We start from the raw sequence: 23992 nt of genomic DNA, 5'->3' as shown, positions 1-23992 counted from the left end.
AGCCTGCCAACCTGGATTGCTGTCTGCTGTGACTCAAAAGCAACTACCTCACCCCCTCAGCTCCACAAGTCTGACTCCTCCTATAGCTGCCTCACTTTCTTTTATTTTTTAGCTCCATCCCTCGCTTAGTTTTTTCATGTTATTTAATAATGGCATTGAGTTCTCATTATTCATTCTGTCATGTTAGGTTCTTGTAAATGGAGAGAAAATTAAAAAGAATACTTGGCTCTGACATCGTATCGTTGCTGGGTATATCTGGAACGACGAGAAATCATCTAGGACTGTCACCTTGTAATGCAAAGGGTTAACGGCAAGATATGAAATTACTACACGCCTTCGGATCTAGAAAAGAGGACATTTCAAAGCAGAGCTGCTTAGTTCTTCTGCGTTAAAACACACGTCTTTAATTGTGTTTAATTTATTAGAATGTTCCAACCTCAACTCTGTTAAATGAAAACACATTTATCTGGATCTGCAGGAGTTCTACAAGTGTATAGGGACTCGCTCTAACCGCCACCCCAAGCCACCCAACCCAATCGCTTCATTTTCTAAGTAAATTGGAATTTTGTTTTCACTGGTAAACAATTAGACAGAAAACAGATGTCAATGGCCATATTTGAAAGCAACATATCTCCTTGGTGAAATAACCAGGCATGAAGATTAAAACATGTCAAAGCTGCCGTTAAAATGCTCAACTACGAATTCATTTATTTAAACTATAATGCAGTGAAAATGAACATTCTCCAGCGTGCTTTGAGGTTTTTTCTAAATGACAACTGTGTCATAGAAAGAGGTCAAGACAAGAGTGCTCTAGAGTGGGGACTTTTTTTGTGATTGGCCTTCAGTAACGAATTTAGTCTATTAGACCAAATATATTTAATCAGAAGTGACCTTAGAGATTTGGGCCTTTCTGAGCTCTAAAAAAGGGAAAATGTAAGGCATAGAGGAAATGGCTTCTGGGATGAATTAAAGGATCAATAAGGAAAGTGCTGGCAATTTCCAGAGCCTGTCACATCCTCTAAGAAATGAGAAAACACAGTATTCACACATACATGACCAGTGGGGAACCACTGAAGGCAAGGCTCTGGACTTATAATCAGCTGCAGTCAAACACATACGCCAAAACATGCAAATAAATGTGAAAGCACCATGGCCTGTGAGTATATATGTTCAAGTGACTGCGCGTTGGTGGCTTGATGACGATTACCAACAAGCTCCCCCTTCCTTAAATAAATATTATGCTTTGGGAATTGGGCGGACAGATCCCACAGCACTGCTGTGCATCCCTACAAAAACCAGAAGCGACTAATCAAATGAAAAATAGAATATAAAAGTTGATTGGGGCTCATTATATCTTAATGTTTTCGGCATGTCTATGGTGTAAGGAGTAAGCTTTTCTCTTACTCCCCTTCCCCAGTCCTCGATGTATAATGATCACGCTTTAAGAATTTGCTAAATGGAATCAACAGAGCCACATGGGATGAATAAAATGTGTTTGATGCCAAGGCCAAGTGCTCAAACAATTCAGAAATGTCATGATCACAAAACGTTGAGCCCCTGAGTCGGTCCTATGGGAGCAAAGGGTGCAGCCCATTTAGAGTGGTGCTACTCCACCTTTCATCTCTGGCTGAATGAGGCGTTGCATCCATCATTCCATTAGCAATGCTCTAACAGGCTCCCAGTCACCCTCTGGATGACAGCAGGGACATGGGACATGTGGACTGACCAAAAGCTTTGATGTAAGCCTGACCACCATACAAAGCACAGACCTATAAGCAGACACAAAAAAATGCCTGTGCACACACTAACTTTGCAAACGCTCTTCCTTCAACAGCACGTTTGACACAACACACACATGCATGCACAGAGAGAGAGAGAGAGAGAGAGAGAGAGAGAAATGTTCCAGTCTGGTGGAATTGTTACTGTCAAGCCATGCTGCTGTCTCTGGCTCGGACTGTATTAACAGGTATATTGCAGATAAAAGAAAGATTTCTGGCAGAAATACTGTGTGTGTGTGTGTGTGTGTGTGTGTGTGTGTGTGTGTGTGTGTGTGTGTGTGTGTGTGTGTGTGTGTGTGTGTGTGTGTGTGTGCGCACACGTGCGTGTTCAAATTGTTTTCATGCATTAAGGTTTGTTCCTTTGGAACTACCACCAGCCATGAGAAATTATTGTCTTGCCAGACTTCTAAGAAAAACAAAGGAACAGAGATGTATGCACGAAGAATAGAAAGAGGGAGAGACAGAAAGTACGAGTATTCTAGGTTTGAGTTTTAAAAAAACAAAAAAAAACGTTAAGAGACAAAAAAAAAAAGAGAGATGCAGACAGAGTGAAAAAGAAAGCAAGCAAGAAAGAAAGAACATTAAACACAGAAGAGTGGAAAAAAGAGTATTGAGGCAGTGATGAGAAGGAGTGCAGGCCTCCACTGCTCCACATCTGCTGGAGATATATCCAGTGCTTCTGGGAGTCAGCCCCCCGCCTCCCTTTCACCTTCATCTTCTTTCTCTCTCCCCCCTTTTCGCTTCCTTTTGGTCTTCTGGTTTGTGTTCAGATCAGGTTTTAATATTCAAAAATATGTACTGTCTTTATGAGCCATTGCTTTGCTGAAATAATATGCTCTCTAAATCAAAGTAATAGTCTGAGGCTGTGCACTAAATAGAATTGACCAGAGTTCCTAAAAATATCTATCTATGTGTCTGAGGCAAAGGGTGGAACAACCGCTTGTCAGAAATACAACATTGCTTTTAAAATCTACTCTTATGTCATTGCAACTTGCAGGAAATGTATTCAATGACTGTCCTCACATTTATCAAACCGTGAGTTGCCTATGAAATGGAAGCTTTCCCCTGCCTTACATTTTTAATTTATAGCAGCGTTTTGGCACTCTGTTCACTAGCAGTTGGACAGTGATTGACTGGGTGACATTCAAAAAGCAATGGAATGGAATTTCTGGTTAGGGGTGACCTCCTAAATCCATTGTCTCTAAACCGTACTTATCGTCTTACTTCACTTCACTCTAAGCTACAGCTGTATCTTCTCCTCACAGTCTGAAACCACCTGAGGCCAGCTCCATCTCAGCGCTGACATGTTTAAGGCCCAGGGGCCTGATATGATTCAGGTTTGGAGGTTTACGTAAGTCAAGGCCACACGATGAATCTCTACAGCCCTGTATTAAAAGTGATGTACAGTTGTGACTCTGAAGACAACTCTGAAAACAAATACTGGAGGTGTATTGTTTTACATTGTCACCTCTCACGTCTCCTGTATCTGCTGTTGGGCGGGAGGGGGTTGTGGGATAATAGCCCAGAGTGTACTTTGAGAGAGTCACCTTTTGTGGGATTTTAGAGACTTGGGAGCAATTGAAGGCCATGACATAGGAGAGAATGTCAAGTGCATCTACTTCCAAAAGTATCGTTCTTCTGTGGGAGCCCAGTAGAGCTGCCCGATAGGAAAAGTACTTGCATATGCAGGTGGGGAGGAAAGGTTAGTGATGACATACTGATATTCATAGCCTCATTCACAGAAGAAAGCACTACAGGAGCCATTTTTGCTTAAAATAACACTGGAGACCATACTGTATGCAGACATACAGTACCTGGCTACTGCTATAGATATATGAGATGCTCTATGTTGTAGTCATTTAATATCCAACGTACTATGTGAAGCACTACAGCACTTTGCAATCTGAATTACAGTTAGTTTTTTGGAAGGGCTACTAAATAATCCCACACCCTCCCTCTTAACACATGCATACACCCACACACTGTCGCACAGCCACCAGAAATATAATCTGTGGTCTAAGGATGCAATCAAAAACTGCAACCTGAAATCAGTGCAGCCTTCAACAGCAATCCTTGAGTGGTTAGCTGTTGTTAGCCAGCTCAGCCCTGCGCTGACAAAGACTAACTGCTGTTTAGAGAACTCATGCTGCCTGTAAAGAGATGCCGAGTTGCCAACCCTGCCTCAAGGATACTGGAGTGGAAAACACTTATCGGATTTACTAAACAAATAACTGAAAGGGGGCATTGCTTGACATTATAGGAGGAAGGAAAATATGACGACCTAAACAAACCGAGACTCTTGCATTAGATCACCAATAATTGAGATGGAATATGGACTACCAGTGCCTGTCACAAGTCCACACACCACAACCACGACCGGAAAATGAGCTAAAAAAAAACTGGGATATCAACAAGGAATGGTGATTTGTGAAAGAGAGAGGAGAGGAGGGACTGTAAGGAGAAGAAACGAGAGGAGAGGAGTAATGCATGCACTTGCAACAAAAGCTTCTACCTGAGTTCCTGCAATCATCTCCTTGCTGAGGGACCTGAACAGAAAATGCCAGCAGGTCAGGAGCCAGCAAGGATTCAGGCTTGCGAATCTCATTAAGCCAGCGGCTGGTATGGAGTTCTTTGGTGTCTGATGGGCCCTGAATCAAAGGAACCAGCTTCTCCTTAACCCCCTCTCCCGAACCTAAGAGACAAGAGTTGAAGGCTTATTAATATATTATAAATTCCCCAGTGACTAAAATCATTGAAAACGAGTCATATTTACAGATGAGAAAGTTTTTTTTTTTTTTTTACAAATGTGTCCAAGAGAATACAAAAATCATAAAAGCAAGAGTCTTGTTGTGAATGCTTCATGGATTACACAAAAAAATCCCTATTATTTGAATCACTTTGTGACTTAAAATACAGGGATTTTTGAAAGTGGAATACTGATACTGAATTACAGTGATTACAGATTTAGCTATACTGCAACAGCTTTTTTCTGACTGTACAAGTGTATAAGAAAATTAATTGCACTTGCTTTTTTTTTTTTTTTTTACTTTGTACTTCTATAATGACAGCTGCAATAGATCTTATAATCTGCCTGACATCATGTGTGCAGTTTGACCTGATGAACTTTGTGCTATGACACTAGTTCCAACAACATCCTTGCCATCAAAGACATGGCTAGAGCCCAATGACAGCACCCCAGGAGAAAAACAGCAACTGAATCACAAAGCTGGAAAGAAATCAAGATAAAGATTGAGCAGGAGAGAGACAGAGTGAAGTGTGTAAAAGTATAAGTTAAAGAAAGTAAAAGAAGAGTCTAGTCGCTCTCACTCTCTCCCTCCTACACAGGCAGTAAAGTTTTAACAGGGCACAGCTGCACACACCTGGGGTCCTGGCGCACACTTTTACAGCTCCCACGGTTCCCGAAGCGCATTTCACCGTCGCACGGCTGCAAAACTTCAGCTCCAGGTTTTGGACCGAGCCCTCGAGAGTCGGTGACGGGCCCGGAGACTTCACACCTAATAAAAAAAGGAAAAAAAAAAAGAAAAAATGAAAATGAAGTGCAGTCCGGGCAGGTTTAAACACGGCTGCCGTGGCTTTGTTAAACACTTAATTGGCCTTTAATTGGACTTGACCCCTTTCTTTCACTCTCTGTCTCTCCCAAAGGTTTGAGAAACCAGGTGCTCTTAAACACAGATATCACCAACACCAAGCGGAGTGTGTTGCATTTATCTAAGCTCTGGCAGGGATACTAGTGGTGCCCTCTCGTTCCAAGGTTAACCTGTTGGTGTGTCTCCATACCATGAGACATACGTGAAACAAAAACACATTTATATATTCTAGTAAGCTGTAAAAGTTTGTTAACACATAAGTGAATAGTCTCCCACAGCTACAACGTAAATAACACATTTTACTATAATGAATGAGCTGATGCATAATGAATGTATCTGTAGGACACCTTTATCAGCACCTGGCTTTTTGGTTTTGCTACAATCTATGCCAGTCCATTTTCTATTTTAATTATTTAACATTTTTTTTCCTGTGTATTTATCTCTGAGTACAAGCTGACAGGGTCTGAAAATGTACAAGGGGTACATTTTATATGTATTTTATCCCTCTGGATTTAGAAAGCTTCCTGTGAAAACATTTACAGTACTGATGGGCTTTTGGATACATTACAGCAAAGTCCCAACGTATTGTTTTTAAAAAAAAGTGCCCAGGAAGGATATTAAAAGAGATAAAAACCCTTAAATTGTCAAGTGCTTGTTCTAAATGTTTTACAAGTTCCCAGTAAATCTACTGAGTTAAATGACTTGAACATTTTAAGTTAAATAACCAGGACTATTAGGAGTATGAGTAATAGGCCAATATAAAGGATACATCTTTCCAAAATAATATCCAATACAGTCTCGCCAGTATTCAGCTTAGCGTCAACTGCAACTCACCTAACACCAGCATTACCTCACAGGAGCCTCAAGTGCTCCTCACTCTATGATTATTTCTCTTAATGGCAGCATAGTGTGGAAGAACCTTCCGTCTGCCATCTTTCCAAAATGAAACTGTTTGCACTATGGGAAGGAGTGGGGGAGATTACATACTCGCCATTATGATATGTCAATGTTATTTCTATGGTGAGAGGCTATGTCAAACACATAACCAGAGGAGAAGGGAGAAATAGCTGGATGGCTAAAAGATACTATAGAGTTTAGGGAGTTCTGTGCCAAATGGCCTGTTGAGAGAGGAGAGGAGGATCCATCCATCACATGCTACATTCTTCCAGTGAGCTGGAACTGTCTGAGGGAGTCACATTAAATTCTTACATCACCTGTTCCAATAAGGCTTTTCTTCTCAGAATAATCCCCTCTTACAGTGATAGCACTTCATTTCCTCCAAGTGTCCACAGCACTTTCAGCACAATGGTGGCCCAGTGACTCTAAGATCAACAGGTCATGAAGGCCGAACGAAACAACAAAGAGATAGTCAAAAGTTATATATATAAACATAAATAAAAAAAAAAAAAACTTACTTGGGGAATCCGATACCTGGACTCATAAATGCATAAACAAAGATAACTTCGGTAGACTGTTTTACACCAAAACTAGCATATACTATTTGTTTGCAGTTGTTAATCTCAATCAACTAATAGTTCAAAAGTAGTTTTCAAGTAAAACAGCAGGCAGTGTGGATACAGACGGGATTCGAGGAGACACATTTACACACACACAGCACATTTAACCAAGAGAATTACTGGCAATTGCGAAAATCCCTAACCACTGACTTCCCTCCTCTCCCTCTCTCAAGACAAATTACCCAGCAACCTCTTCACCTGCTGTCTGAGAGGCCCTCCATCAGCCCAGATGGAAGATGGGGATGTTAATAACCCTCCCTTTGTCTCCCTCCTTGCCACTTAATATAGCTGCAGGTCAAACAGAGCAGTGCAGTGTGTCCCTGTGTGGCTGTAGTTACCTAATTCTCTATCAGCTTCCTCTGTCTATAGGACATACGTTCTATATAAAGTGTACATCTGGTACTGTATATGTGTATTATTTCATCCCAGAAGCCAAACAAGCAATCAATGTCTTAACATTGCTAATAACAGAGCTATACTTTTATACTACATTTGCATGCATACATACCAATGTATTTCTTAAGTAACTGGTAAAATCCTACATTTACCTTGTATAATTACTGTAAACAAATTACACTATTGTCAAAATGATTAGCAGGTTCTGACTGTCTGTCTGTTAAAGAATTAAGACCACATGGATGATCTTGTTTTTGTCAAAAACAAGCCCATGGTGTAGCATATTGTTTCAGAGAACAGTTAAAGCAGTTTTGATTTTGATTTTTTTTTAAATCAGATTTCCTCAAGTTTAGTCAATGTCATATATTCTTACCAAATAAAAAATATTTTTTTCAGTAGAAACTAGAGAACAGAGTTGAGTTACAATATTGATCATTTTTATCAAAGCATGTATGTGCAAGCATATATATGCACATACAGATACACTCATATGCACACACACCTTATTTGATGTGATCCAGTACCAGAGTGAAAGATAGAGAATGACATAGGCACTACATAAAGCTAGGATCCCCTTTCTGGAAACAATATAGCATGCATAGAATTGCCATAAAAGCACCAGACATTTGGCTATATTATTAAGTGTGTCTCGGTGAACCTAAAAACACATGACCCATCTACTCTGAAAGAATGAGACATCGTAGAGAATGGATATCCAGATCCAGTGACCATTTGGCCTTTTTCAAAACCGTACTGAAGGAAAAATTATTGTAACAGTGATGAGTAGGCCTCCACACAGACTGACAAGTCCTTCATTCTTTTAGTAGAAGATGGAGATGTTAAAAGTGCAAGCCAATCTGGAACACAACAGGGGCTATTCCCCCTACTCTATTTACTCTTTGAAAAATGGAACTATGGGTATCACTATCCCACGTTGCCCACGTAGATGTCCTAAAGGGCACGGTGCACCTGCTGGGGTGTTGGTTGTTGCGTGGGGGGGGGGGGGGCCCTGTGGACAATGTTTTGTCCAGCTGTTGGACTATAAAAAGCGGGGTACACAGGAAGAGGAGAAAGAGTAAAAACAAAGGGATTGGTAGTTTGTCGACTTTACAGTGGTATTCAGTTTGGTTTATGTATGTAGGACGCATTAGTGTGTGTATTACAGCCAGACGTGTGTGTTTCTGTGTTTCCGTGAGTGAATGAGAAAGTGAATGTGGGTGGTGCTGTTACTCTTAAAGCAAGGGCAGGTGCAAGAAGTACATAAACACACAGCTAGGGGCCAGAGGCTACGGCACTCCATCAAACACTGTGAGGGCAACCGTGGGCAGCTGGATTTGCCATCCTGAACGCTGAGGAGAGTGTGGAAAATATCAATGGAAGGAGGGATGGAAAGTCAGTAAAGAAATGCTAACGGGTAGAAAGAAAAAGAAAGAAAATAGATTAAAAAAGGGAACACACACACACACAGATGGGGGAGTATGGGATGAGAAGGTTTCTTTTTTGCTTTCTGCATACCTCAATAGTTGGCGTGCACATGTCTCAGTATGTCCGTGTGTGTATGTGTGTGTGCAGGACATCTGCAGATTTGCCATGTTTTACACATTCCAACATGTCTTGCTCTCACCACTTAGAGGAATGGTATGGGAAAGTTGCCTGCCCATAATGCTAGACCAGGCGAAACTACATTTTAAAACAAGAAGCCACAGTGTTTGTATTAGCCTACATTCACAAAACACTTGTGATAATACCTCAGAAAGAATGAGCAATTTTCATATCTAATGCTATGGAAACAGGGTTTCTTTAAGCGAAAAAGCCAGGACATTCACATGGGAACACTGACATTTTATAAGATAAAGAAGGGGAAGGCAGAAGTCCTCCTCTCTGTATGAAAAGTTGTTTTAATGTATGTTCTTAAACTTTAGAAAGCATCCAGAGGAGCCATTAAAAGCTGAAGCAGAACCTGAAACTGTCTCTATTACTAGAGTTGAGGCATGAGAACTAACAATATCTGGAATTGGTTGACCAAAAAAAGTATGGCGTGTGCTAAAACAGCTATTAAAGCTGTGTTATGATTTAAGTTATTACACCTCCACTTCATGCAGTCACATTATAGTCATTTCATGAGTGAAGAGTTCCCCTACTTTTCGGAAAACCGGTCCCTGGCACGTAGTAATGCATTAGGGCTCAGTTTTATTTGTGATGACGATCAACTGACAAGAGGATGTACACTATCGCTAAACCCTAATGGGCAAGTAGTCAGACAAAGACAGACAGGGAAGGAAAGAGAACCTAAAGTACTAAAAGCCCCAAGTCTGGCAATGGGCCCACAGCAGCTAGGGGGCTGACAGAAAAAGAGGTAGACATAGACAAGTCGGGTAGACCGAAAGCAGCCAGCTGAGCCATTAAGTGCTGATGCAGAAACAATAACTGTCTCTCCTAAGTCAGGAAGGGCTGAAGTAGAAGCAGTAAGTAGGAGCAGGAGGTCTGCTGGCACATTGCCCAGTACTGACACACAGCAGAAATACAGACACATGCAGAGAGAGAGGGACAGGAAGACAGACAAGGTGAACCAGTAGTGGTTTGTCCTGCAGTTAAAGCTGAGACGAGAGCAGCTTTGGCAGTCGGCAAACACAAGTCTGATACTACCAGAAAATGATTCTTAGGACAGTAGAGACTTTTAAACATAAAGGTAGCTTTAGGAACGCATTCAATGTTTATAATCAGTCGTGATGAGTGTTTGTGACATTTTGTTATAGAAAAAAAAAAATCTATTTTGCTACTTTCTACCAGCAACTGACAAAAACAGTAAATCAGCCTACCGTCAATAAATAAAGCAGTTACAGTAAATTGGTGGCCTTAAAAACTTGACATGGCTTATGGTATTTGTAGGAAAACTTCACTTGCACAGAGGAAGATATGCATTTTACATTTCAGGTAAATGGAACTGAGCAGTGATAACTACCATAGCTAAATAACCACCAAAACTCACACACAGCCCCAAGGCCAGGGTTTGGGTTATTCCAGTATGTAAAAAAAAACCCTCCAACAGTGAATTCTTCTACACCTACATATACAGAGACAAGGTATTAAACTACCCCCCCGCCCTTCTCCTATGAGGCAGCCTCCAGCACACTGGGTAGAGGTTAGAGAGCTGGAGTATGCAAGTGGTGCTGGCTGCCTATAACGGTCGAGGTATTAAGACAGTGATGGGTGTAAGTGCTGGTGGTAGCGGAGGCTGGGGGTCTAATTTCCATGATTACCATCCCCTCCAGGTGCTGCCTGCCTTTCCGTCTGCCCACTAAAGCAGTGACACATGTTCTCCGCACATTCAAACCTTGGTTTTCTCTGCCACTGAATTACCACAATTAAGGATTCTTCATGCGGAAGCAATTTGGCCAACACTAATGGGCCTAGGCAGTGGGGTTTGGGAGACAGGGTGGGGGTGGGAGAGGAGTGCAGAGCAAAACCGAGTGAAAGAGTTATAGAACAAGTGAGAAAGATGAGAGAATAAGAGAAAAAGGGAGAGACAGATGAGCGAAGAATGATAGAGAAACGTGCTGTGACATAGAGGATTCCCGCATTGCCACTTGTAAGGACATGATTAGTCGGTGGTGAGATAGGCCATTAAAACACAGTTCTTGATGAGAGGGCCTGCCTCTCAATCTCCCATATCCCCAGCCTAATGTTGTCCTGACAAATTTGGTAAGCATAAGAAACAGGGGCATTCTGACTTTGAAGTAGGAGCCAGGATGGAGTGCCAGTGTGGTTCCACCATGAGAGCGATGCTCGAAACTACAGACCACAGCTAATGACGCTAAACCAGCCCCTCCGTCACTGAAACGTAACTCTGGATTACTGCTCTCCCTTTCTCCCTCTCTGACTCTCAAGATGTCTGTGACTCTACAACTCACACTTGCTCTTTTTCTCAGGTTTTCCCACCCTCTCTCCTCTTCCCTGATGGAACAGTATTAAAGAGAAACCAAGCAGAGAGTCCTTGTTTATCAATAATCCACTGAGATCAAATTTGCAGAGGCTGTGTCTGTGTGTGGTGGTAGCCAAGACGTGACTGGGGTTTTGGTGCTGAGGCACTTCAATGGGAGTTACAGTGGAGATTTATGGCCTTGTGACGTGGAGCTATGTGCTCAGTCGGCACTAGTCACTACCCTTAGATGGGACGGTTGGCTCACAGCAGGGAGCCAGCTCAGCAGACACTACCAGATGACATAAATACAAACAGATTTATTTGGGGCTGTCATTGATTCGGGCTTAGTAACATTCAGAGCAGTCTGCTGTGGGAGCTTTAATGCTCATTCTACTTTCAGTGCATTTTGTTTCATGTCTCAGTGATTCTCTTTGCTTTGTGTTATAACTGTTAGACAGTTATTAAGCTACTTAATTAACAGTTATTTTACTTATTATGCACAGCTATATGTAATGTATCCCTTATGAGTCACACTCTTCACACCCTTAATTACTTTGGGATGAAAGTAAAGCTGTGTGTTAAATAGGTCTCTCCTTAAATGCCTGTAATGTTTTAGTGATGCTCCTGATGATGGTTTTCCTGATACCACCAACAGTTATTTTATTCATTTGAATCAGTGACTAATATATATTTAAATGCAGAGCCTTCCTAGGTCTGTTTAATGCATTATCTACTGATGACACATTGTAGGGGTCTACAAGTCTTTACTATGGTAACGTTTTATAAACCACGGCTGCAGGGGGTTTTCAGATTATATTTCAGTTTACCCTCTACAGGGGAGAGTCGGGAGTCGAGTGTTCCAGCTCTAAAATGACGGAATCTCTGCTCTAACCAAGCTTGGCCAGCTAACTCAACTGCCCTACTCAACTACAAACGACCAGCCAGGTTTCTAAAAAGCATGATAGATCTTTGAGATCAACTACCAATGTAGGTGCTATATTGTGCCAATGGTATATTGGATTTAGAGTAAAGTGGAAAGATGCCTCTGAGAAACCATCAATGATTCATATAAGAAAGGCAAAACTAAAAAGTTGGACATGATACTCAGGCTTCCAGATCCTGTACTGGGATCATCCTTGTCCTCCAACATGCCTGGAATCAAATTTGATTTCCCATGACAGAAAAGTGGGCTACTATTCAAACAAACAGGGAAGAGAAAATCCTTGGCACACTCTCAGTAGACTTCTGATTTCTTTGAAATATCATATTTCGCCAGAAGTCAGAGGATGGTGTGAGGAAAAGTGGAATGATGAATGATGAATCTGGGTGAGAAATGACAAGCCTGATGTCCCCTGATGAGTATCTGAAGTCACCAACCACGATGGGGGAGAAAGTGTGTGTGTGTGTGTGTGTGTGTGTGTGTGTGTGTGTGTGTGTGTGTGTGTGTGTGTGTACGTACAACGCTGTTGTTTGGTAAAAATTCATTGGAGATGTTTAATGGAGGAGCGAAACCTCAGGCACTTTATGTTCCTCTCATCTGATTAAAGATATACATATCCATGTAATCGGATGTCCAATTGTGGGACAACAATTGCATCGACTCCACTGGCTTCTCTCATTAGCTCTGGACTGAAGTGAGCAACAGAGAAAGAGCAGAGAGCTTCAGGAAGACAAAAGAAAGGCCTGAGTCTGGATTGACTTAAAACATCATCACAATCTACCAGGAGTGGAGCGAGGGCCGTCTGTAGCTCATTGAAGTTTTCATTGACAAGAACCGTCTCAAGTTCCATCCAAGATTTATTTATCAGTTCTCTGATGCTGACACAACGTGTTTTTAATGTCAGAAATAAGGTTGCGTATGGATGAAAAAGCCCTCTTTCTTTCCTTTCCCTCCTGCTTTCTTCCTGCCCTGATGTCAATCCGTGAAGCAGACAAGTAGACAGGCAGAAATTTCTCTCAAACCAATAAGTTACCTCTTCAAAGAAGTATGGATACTTGAGTGAGGGTCCAGGCCATGCTGAGACAGACATCTCAGGGTTTTCATTAAGCTTCCCAACTCTTTACTGACATTTGTGACAACTACAGACCACGAAAAAAGGCTCATGCCCTTCCCTTTCACTTTCATTGTGAAACAATGAAAAAGGACTATCAAAATAATCTGCATGAGCTAAGTGTACGGGCCCATTATGTGACAGGCCATGCTGCATGTTCCTCTGGCTTGTCTTGATTAATAGATGAGACATTAAGGTTGTGAGGAAGAAGGCCATGTCAGCCAAACTCTGCACAGGAAAACAGTGGAAAACCTCCCCCGTTCAGTCCCATAGCCAGGACTATGCTACCAACAGTTGCATTACCGTATGGGCAAGAGAGAAATGCCAAGGAGGCTGAGAAGGAGGGAGCAAAGATAGACAACATTAAATGCACAGCATATCAGGGATTAGTTTACAGAGGTGACAGAGTAAGACTTCCCCCCCTCCAATAACACAGAGCCATTACAGACACTTATTATGCCACAGCATCACAGGGGGATTTGCATCAGACCCATGCTCCCGAAGGCAGTTAGATCACAGGGATGTGAACTGCTGGCCATGACAGGAGCAGCCTTTTTCATGCAGTGCAACATTGCATAAACACTGTTATTGACATAGTCTCCTAAGAGATTGCATTTGTTTCCAAGCAATGGGAAATATCAATTTGAAGTAAGTAAAAAAGTATAAATAAGTCTCCCTGACGTAACCTTGAATAGTTTAAGTCTTTATTCCTATCTTTTCTCTATTTTCCTCCCAACCACCCCTTGCCCCAATGTATGAGTAGGGGGAACTAGTAAAAACAACAGACTTGTTTTAATAATGATACTGTTAGGAGTGAGAGCATAAGCCCTGGACTGTTATTATCAACATGCTTCTAGTCACTATGCAGTGAGAGCATACGCTTGCTGTATCCAAACATTCTTGCCGTCATTTGCCTTAAATGGGATCGTATGCTGTGAGTTCAGGAGTACATATAGGATTTGCTAAAGATGGAGATGGGCATGCATCTGTACATATGCACGTCTCTTTACGCACGTGTGTGTGCGTGTTTAACCTGACACTAAATTAGGTGCAAAAGCTGGGTTTAATAAAGAGAACCAATGGCCAGTTGTGTTTCTGGGCACTGATGTCCACCCCACTCTCTCAATCTCTTTATTTCCTTCTTTCTGTCACTTTTCCCTTCAACCTTTATTTTCCCTGACTTTCATTTTTTATTCTGCTCATTATATCGTTCACTCTCTCTCTCTTCCTCTTCCTCTGTTCTTTTTCCCTTATATCTGTCACGCTAAAGTTATGTCACAGCTCGTATATCACCAAGCAATCATCTGGAGCACGTCTGGTGACCACCACCAACCAACTTCTACAAGACCCCCCTCCTCTTGTCCTAGTCCAGACCACCATAGAGCTCTGTGGCCAGAAAACCAGCTGCGGTAGCCACATTAAAGCTGAATTCAACGCTGGTGGAAATGCCAATGTTATGCTTATTGACCTTGATCTTTTGTCTTTCAAAATGCAGCCTTTCGCAAGACTTCTAGAAATACAAACTCTTGAAAAGATGCAAGGATGCGACCAAGACTTCTAATTTATGTTTAATCAGCGAGACAATGAATGAAGACACAAAACGTACACACACGGGCATGCATGCAAGCAGGCAAATGCACAAACACAGCAACGCGAATATGACTATGTGATTATTCTCACAATCACAGTCATAACAATAACAATATTTCAAAATACACGGACAAGAGATCATTGGGTCATATTCCCATAGTCAGAGTTGTACCATCTGCAGGTTTAAGAGCTCTCTGTGACTTATCACTGTGTACTGAGCTATAAATACACCTGTTGAAACAGAAACACTCAAGTCCCAAGTACATGAATCAAAATCCAATAAAGAAAAGAAGACGAATACTATAAGAAAACATACAGATTATGTGTGCTCATGACAATGTACAGACTAAGGATTCTAGGATTTTATCAAAACTTTAGTCACTGAGATCCATGACAACCTTTTAGAGTTGACTGTTGACACTGAGTGAGATTTAACTAAAGGGAATAACTAACTATGAAAATATAAAACACTAAGTAAGAGCTGTGACTGTAGACCAGCCACTCATTAAGTTATCTATTCATTATGTCACTGGTGTCAATAACATGTAACCCTCTACATGTCTCTTGTAGTGTTTAGTAGAAACTGTATTGGTTGTTAAACAGATGCTTTAATTTCCAAACATTTGCAAAGGCACACATATGCATAGCTTCGGCATGTTTTGGAGATATGCCTGCCTCTACCAAAAATGCATGTTTTTACATTTGCCTTAGGAAGATCTTGCAGATGAAAACACTGCCATAAAAAGAGAAACTATTTAATTGTAGCCCAACAGTGTGCAGACCGCCTTTATGTCCTGCAGTTGAGTATTTTCGCTTGGATGTGCGCACACTTAGTCCCTCTTCTGATGTTTTTGAGATAAGGCATGTTTTCTACAGGTTTCTGGACTAATGAAATGTGTAACAGAAACCAAAAAGAGGCATTATTGACTTTTGAGCCATTGAATATCCAAATATTTATTAGAACAATGCACTGAAGAGTGAGCTAATGAATTTTCCCTGTACCAGAATTATGCACACACTCATGCACAACATACAGTATACTCACACACAAATGCATGCAGACTCAAGTAGTGTGTGGGAGGTCACTGTGGTCAGTGTGTCGCTGAATCTGAGGTTAGCAGTGGCTAGAAGCAGTGGTAGGCAGGAATTACTGGCTCCTCTCTACTACTATTACCGCTACTGCTACTACTATGGCTGCTACTGCTAACCACGAAAGCATCCTGGAAGTATAAACAAAGAGGACATGTAAGACGGGACGGGACGGGCTGGTCGTTGACAATTGCAAAAGAAAAGGAGAAAAAGACAAGGTTAGAGGAAGGAAAATGAGATGGCGTGAGGCAATGAATTCAGCAATAAAATGAGATAAGAGGGACAGATAGAAAAGAGAAAAAAAAGTGAAGAAAGGTATCACTGAATTAAAAAGAAAAGATGGAAAAAAAGGACAAACGGTATGGTAAAAAAAGACAAGAAAAAAGCAAGCAAGAAAAGAAAGAGTGGGTTTTGTTAAAGCAAAAATAGGAGTCAGTAAGGAGGGAATGCAGCATGGCAGAACTGCAAAAAAACCCATACAGTTGTTATTACCCTCACTGGGCAGCTGGCAAGGCCGAGGGTTAGTAGGCACATACTGTAAGAATTCAGGCACAATGTGTTCACAAACAAACACACCCCTCCATATGGACCACTTCTCCGTTTTCACCAGACAACCAGACACATGAAGTAGGACATACTGTTGCTGCAGAGCTCACCAATAAAATACAACACTAGTGTGAGCTTCACTGGAATGCAAAAGGAGAACGCTGGAATAATGTGTTACCACAGAAAACTCTGCTCATGTCTGAGCCAAGCTTAGCAGCATTGGAGATCAACACTGTCCTACAGACAGTTGTGTGACAAACCATGCCGTCATGCAACAGGCAGTGACTGACAGCGTCTGATTTTCAAGGAAAACAAGATTTTACGGTTTGTTTTCTGATTTTGTTCAATCGACTCTGAGTTTGCAGACCAAACAGAGGCTCCACTGCATATGCTGCTTGCTGGGTCACCACTGTAGTTGCAACTAAGCAGCACAGTAACTCAAAGTCTTACAAGTCTTAGTGGCTGTGTTCTAGTCAGCTGCAATAATTTTAAGTCCACCAATTATTTTGAAGAACACTTTACAGTCTGTCAGTACCTTGAGATTACAACTGCAGCTTTGTTGAGTTTTCCCCCTTGCTGAATTGTGAAATTTCCTTTGGATAGGGAATGAAATCTTATACCCAAATGGCTCCCCCGTGAAGGACACTGACCATCTGTGTTATCAGCTAGACCTCGATATGAAACACCTTCCACTATTGAAAAACCCTGTAACATCAAAAGGATAGAAGGGAGGAGAAATTCCTAAAGGAATGAAAAAAAGCCCATGTTCTAAGTGAACCGCTTTTGTTTGCTCATGTTCAGTGTTTGGCCTCAGCATGTGTGTGTGAGCTCTGTCCTGGCAATGGTCTGATGACTGCTGGTTGGTGACACAAGAACAAACAAACGACCACAAGACTTAAATCTGGATCCAGATCTGAGTCCTGTGAGCGTTATAACAGACCCGTGCGCTTACCACAAACAGTTGAAGCAAGTCAGCCAGAAAGTCACACTAGCAGAAAAATGCAGCCACTGCTAAGATTGCAAACACTTTTACTGTGCGGAGGGCAAAATAAGTGGCACCATGTCAGCGGTTTAACAGTACAGTCCCCTTATTTGTCATTGGATAGGTTTATAGAATGTAAAATAACTGCCTACAGTAAGCTTTTCATCAGGAGTTACGATACTAAGGTTTTGGTAGAAAAGAAACAAACTCAGAGCAAAGCGGACCAGAGAGGAGCAAAGCAGTAAGTGGGAAGAAAAGTAGCCAGCATGGTCCCATCATGACATTACAGTGTGGACAAACCCACAGTGAGTGCACACAGGAACCAAAACTATTCATCAAGGTTGTACTGGATGTGCAGTAAGATGCACGACAGCAAACAGATCACAACAGTTTATTCTGCTAGCTTTTCTTTTTCTTGCATTCCCTCATTTTCCATTTCTCCTCCACACTTAAGCTGTCACACCAAAGATTGGGAGAGGTTGGGACAGCTAACATCTTTCTTAAGGCCTACGGGTGCCACCACAATTTCAAATGCAGATACAGTACTAGACATCTTTGGTTATATCATAGGAATTATTGCTGAGTTTTTTCCCCACAACAACATATACTTACACAACACATCACCTATTCCCCTTCACTCTCTTGCCTTCTAACACAAACTCTTTTCCCCACTGCTCTTTTTCTAACCTGCCAGCACACAGACCAGATGTGCAAATGTTTCTCCATGTTTCTATTCAAGCCCTGTTCCAAGAGAAAGGCAGAGTGAGGGGAGAGGAATATTTGACTTCACTCCACGGGAGACCAGTTTCATAAATTTTGGCGGCTGCACAACGGCGAAAAAGGTAGCTTGGCTGGCTTGGCCGAGGGAGAATGTTGACGGCATACCAAACAACATGATCCTAATGAGTTGGAAAATCCCTGGCCCTCCAGAGGACTGTCCAGATGCTACCGTCATGAGAAAAGCTACTGTTTTATTGAATTCAGGCTCCCCTCCCTTTCTTTAACAAGGGGCAAAATTTATTATTTGTCCATTAAGGCATCCTAAGCGACATGAAGCGTAAAACAGTTTCAGAGTTAATTTGCCCTTGCCTGCAGGTCCAGTACCCCACACTGGGCACAAGACAAGTTGATCTGTATGCCAAAGTGTCTCACGTGAATGTATATTTTGAGACCTAAAGTTTTGGATATGTGCTTGCACTCCCGGTATAGGGTCTGCCGCCACCTTGTCCATAGCTTACTAGCTACTATCAGGTTGACTTGTTTTGGGCGAATGAGTCTGGCACATGATGTGCTGAGCCCTGAGAAAGAACTGTAAAACTTTTCATAAGGGAGTCAAATCACTTTAAGCTCAAGCCAGTTCCATATGTCTCTCTTGACAATTTTGTGGTACTGAGAAACCAGCTTTATTTTATGGAGAACTAAACAAACAAAGAACAGTAAATGTACTTTATGAGATTTCAATAAATCAACTACAATGATGAATGCATTAACATTTAATACAATAGCCTAAAAGAGACTAGATGAACAAAGTGATGTAGTTTCTTCTTTGACTATTCATGATTGAAAAACAAAATGAGCTGCTAAAGGACACATTATTCTTCTGTATGGGTATTTTTTTCATATAGCTAAGTGACTAAGTCGCTATTGCAAAATGTTAATTACTACCCTACCCTGCAGTCACAAGAGCAACCGAAAAAACACAAAAGCCTATTGCCATGCTAGATAGCCTTTGCTCCTCTATGATAAACCTGCTCCCTTTCTCTTCACACACCTAATCACTGTCTGTTCTGGAAATCCAATGGGCAACCAAACAGCATTGTGTGAGTGGAAAGGTCAGGGTTCCTACATATATAAAAAACACATTAATCACACACAAATCCCTAACTACCTAGAAGAAGATGCTGCAAAGATATAGGGAGAGTGAACAGGTCATGCTCGCTCCTCTGTCTTACTATGGTTCGCCAGCCCTTACACCTCTATTGCTCTGCTGTAGCTGCTCAGCAGAAATAGACTTGAGCTGTTTTCACTTAAGAACTCTCAGACGAATTAGGTCCCACCATAGTCCGGAGTTTTCCTTTTACCACATGTAGCACACAGCAGGAAATTGTCCGCGTTAGATGAGTTCTCACTAACTGGAAATACTCTGTTTGATTAAGACGCTGGGTAGAGCATGCAGCAGACAGGACATGGCGCGGATTACATTGCGTCAGAGAGCCGTTACAATAAACAATCAAGTCTCTTGCCGTTCCTTGAATTTGTCTGCTGATTTCGACATCAGTCCAGCCCTTACAGACAGAACTTCCTGAATCTCGTCATCTTCATGTTAATCATCCTTCTTCTTCACTGTTGGAGGTTTGTTTTCTCTAATTTTTTTGCAAGCAGCATGAAACGTCATCAACACAGCCACTCTCTTGCTAGGAATTTTCCCACTTTTGGAAGTTGGCAGGGTAAACTCCATTTGATGTCCAATCCAACTGATTCGGACGTTTGCTTTCTTACATAAAGCTCCACTGGGTAAAGTCTGAAGAATTTCAGGTGTGCAGTGCATGTGTGAAAGCGGCTTTAAAATGTTTACCTTGGTCAAGTACCAGAAATTTCCTTAAACTGGATGATGCTTTGAAAGAACAGACAAGCTCAGTTAACTCTGGTCTATTGTAGAGCATGTTGGTTACCTGGAGCTTTGTACACCTCACGGAGCAGGCTTTCGCTGAGTGTCAATGGGGCTCCGTTGACCATGCTGTGGGTCCAGCTCTGACAGATCGCTTGGAGCAAAAGCGTTTGAGCCCTTGTGGCTTGGACAGTGAAGTGGGGAAGCTCAAAAATACACTCTGTGGTGGGTACCGAAGACCTTTTGCTCCTGCAAAAGAGGGACAAGAAAGACAGGGTTAGATAAAGGATAGTACATGGAGAGAAAAAGAGACAGAGTCAGGATATGCGACAATAATAAATGATATAATGGAGAGTCGCACATAAGCGCCAACATTAGTTCAGTTCAGTTCAGTTTATTCTTTGTTCCAAAAGGGCATTTTGTATGCAGCAGGAAGACATCACATGAAGAATATACAACCCAAACCACACAACAATTAACACAATAAAAACAGCAGCTTCAGCCTGAGTTAAAGAATAAATAGAATAAATAGTTGCAGAGTTGTGTTGGAGTCATAATGAAAGTAAAAAGAACTACAAAAACTCAAACAATAAATAATAATAATAATAATAAAGATAAATAAATACAGGGGTCATTAATATAAGCAAGGGCTATCACCTCCTCTTAGAGTTGAGTGCCTGAATGGAACGAGGAATAAAAGAGTTTTTGTATCTCTGTTTAAGAGCCAAGGGGGTGCTAAAACGTAAGCCAGATGGTAATAACATGTATTCTCTGTACAGAGGGTGAGTGGTGTACTGAACTTCACACCCACTATCTTGCTGGCCACATTCACAATTTTTAGAAGTGCATTTTTATCCTTGATGGTGAGGTTTCCATACCAGCAGATAGATGATAGAAAATGTGAGGACAGACTCAATTAAAGCTCTGTAGAACAAAGTCATTAATGTTTTGTCCACCTGGAATTTAGCAAGTTTCCTGAGTTTCCCTTAATGAAATGGACACCGGTGGAAACAAATCGTTCATGACTTCCATGAATCCATCAGTATCACATCCCAATATAAAACAGCTCATCGATAGCCCGAGTGGCCAAATAGGTAGAACTACATTCGACTACAGCAGATTGAAGAAGTACCAAGTGCAAGCCAAGCTTTCCTTAGTTACTTGGCAGGTAGGTGTAGTTTGCCTCTTTGCCGCCGACCCTTCTCTCCCCTCCGTCAGAACTGTGATGATGATTTATGTGAAGAGATGTACAGCCCAGAAACCTGACCCTAAAAAGAATCTCTACGCATTTAACATGTCATCTGTCTCCAAGAGTGTAGAGGGAGAGAGTTTGTGTGAATGTGTGTGTGTGTGTGTGTGTGTGTGTGTGTGTGTGTGTGTGTGTATGACAAGCTGATGAGTTGAGCGTTCAGGGGGATGAGGTAACAGTACAGTCGGATGGAGTCCTCCAGGCCCCTGTCCATCAGAACCTCAGTGGACCATGCTCTCATTTATCATCTAACACACACACACACACACACACACACACACACACACACACACACACACACACGCATGCATGCATGCACAAACGCGCACACACACCTCCTTTCTAGTATTTGCCTCACTGTCTCCCCTATTCACTTTGTAATCACTCGTTCATATCCAAACACACCTTTTGCACATCTCCAATACCACACACAAAAAACTTATTGAAACACATATACTGCACAACAAATCCCTGTATCAGTTCTCTGAGCTCATTTTTTTAGCCAGGCCGTGAAGTCATGGCTCCTCAGTTCTTAAGATCTCATCCATGACATCAGCAACAGCAGAAGGAGGGATTCCCCACCACACATACACACACGCCAACCAAGGTATGGCACACAGTGCTGAGAGGGATGGAGCACTTGACTACTGATCTGTATCTTTCACATCTCTCGCTCTCTCTCCCTGTCCCTCACTCCCTCTGCGTCCCCAGGAACCTCTGTTCAATGGAAAAACACCCAGGGAGCCCGAACTAAACACTGCAAAACAAGCCTGTTTGGTTCCACTCCTGTTTTCCTCTCTCTCTGTTCTGAGAGGTTCTTCGGATGGCTTTTTGAGGACTGGCAGTGCCCCCTTCCTAATACACATCTACTTTGTGAGTATGTGTGTGTGTGTGTGTGTGTGTGAGCATATACACGCTTGACTACATACGCTTGACTACATATTGTAATGGAAGCAAAAAGGCGCTGCCCTTTGAGGAGCGCTTTTGGTGAAAATAGAACTGTGACTAATTCCAGGGATGGCTGCGGCGTGTCAGGAACAAGAATCACAGTTCATTTAATCACACACATCCATTTTGGTCTGGTCCCAGTTCAGAGTGTGGGATATGTCACGGGGTCTCTCCCCTCGCTCGGCAGCTCTGCAATCGTTTAACTCCTCTGCTTCCCTCCCTCTCCTTCTTTCTGTGTCTCTTTATCTTTCCCTTTATTCTGCTCCTGGGTGGTTCGGCAGGGTGACATGAGCTGTTCGCTGCACACAGGCAGGCCCAGAGTTCTTAACTACGTGCTGTCTCAGAGGGGGACTACTATAATACAGAAAGCGAGAGAGAGAGTTTGATAAAGAGAGATGTAAGAGTACAGGAAAACAAAGGCAGTAAAAGAGAGAAACCGGACAGGGTCGATGAGTTTACCATGACAGCGCACATATACATTTTGAATTCCCTGGAAACATATGGTGAATTTGGCACAATGGTGAACCATGCAATGTCATGCTTCTCTACTATTAGAAATCATCACTACTGTTGCATGCTATACAGCAAGACATCAATCAAATGTGTGTTTTTGTGTGTTCAAATGCATGCGTGTGTGTGTGTGTGTGTGTGTGTGTGTGTGTGTGTGTGTGTGTATATACATGTAGCAGATATTGCCGCTGAACAAAAGAAAGTGAAGGGGACCCAGCAACAACAATGTCCCACATGCAGAGCAAATGTGCCTGCAAAGCCACTTCAATGGGAGGACTGGCAAGGGATGAAAGTTTGTTGGCTTATTCCAGTGTTTATAGCATTTCAGGGGAGCTGTCATGTGCATGTGGTCGTCTAAAACTTTAATTATGCACCTGTTTTTATTATATTCTGCCCAATTCTTTAGGAACAGCAACTTGGATCTTGGAGCTAAATGAGAAGCAGAAACTCTCATTAGGGTGTTTTAGGAATGCTGGATGTGAGGACAGCCAGACACTCATCGGATTTCATTAAGTAGCTGGCACAGACAGTGTTTCTTGCTGCAACATGGTAAACAGCTTTCTGGCAGGCAGCTCTTTCACTGTTGCCACAGGCTTTGAAGGAAACAAAAGTCTCCAAGAGGTAGAAATAGAAGTACTAATACTTGCAGCATTAACAGCAGTAACAAATGACTACACTAAAACATATTTCTTGGAATGTGGGCAACTAACAAAATGAAATTTACTGGTTTAGGACAGTATCCATATTAGAACTGAGAGTCTGTAGCCTGGGGAGCAGAACTCATTAAAGCATACTTCTACTCTTATAATGTGGAGACCACCAGAAGTGGGCCCACAACCCATTTTGAATCTTGACTCATAATTTAAAAAAGCAGGTACTTTCAAAAAGTGCCTCATTGAATAGGCTGTCTCTGACCTCACAGTAGTCCTTTAAGTCACTGGCTTTTTTTTATTAAAACACAGAGGCCACCAGGAATATGTTAAAAGGAAATCAAAATTAGTCAGGAGCTATGAAAAATTAGGTGTCTCAATTTCAGCCAATGAAATATGATTTCCTCTGGTGTATTTCAACAACATTAGGCCTCAGTTCCCGACCTGTCCCTTGTTGGTGCCGTGACTGAGTGACAAAGAACTGGACCCGGACTAGGACAGGCTAGTTGGCAGAAGTCCTGACTGCTTGGCTAGGTAACTGGCTGACT

General features: G+C 42.0%; 1 protein-coding gene across 4 annotated transcripts in view; it reads right to left on the bottom strand.

Annotated features, from left to right (window-relative positions):
* Positions 1-23992, bottom strand: part of vps13b (vacuolar protein sorting 13 homolog B) — a 352525-nt gene that overhangs the window by 254050 nt on the left and 74483 nt on the right. For all 4 annotated transcript variants that reach the window (XM_078253791.1, XM_078253793.1, XM_078253790.1 and 1 more), the window contains 3 exons: positions 20152-20336; positions 5159-5293; positions 4291-4470 (listed from right to left, as the gene is read on the bottom strand). In XM_078253791.1, coding sequence (XP_078109917.1) covers positions 4291-4470; positions 5159-5293; positions 20152-20336 — 500 coding nt within the window. The remainder of the gene's footprint in view (positions 1-4290; positions 4471-5158; positions 5294-20151; positions 20337-23992) is intronic.

The sequence above is a fragment of the Sander vitreus genome, chromosome 6 (assembly GCF_031162955.1).
Source record: "Sander vitreus isolate 19-12246 chromosome 6, sanVit1, whole genome shotgun sequence".
In the NCBI taxonomy this organism is placed as follows: Eukaryota; Metazoa; Chordata; class Actinopteri; order Perciformes; family Percidae; genus Sander; species Sander vitreus.
This window is presented reverse-complemented; position numbering and strand designations above follow the sequence as displayed.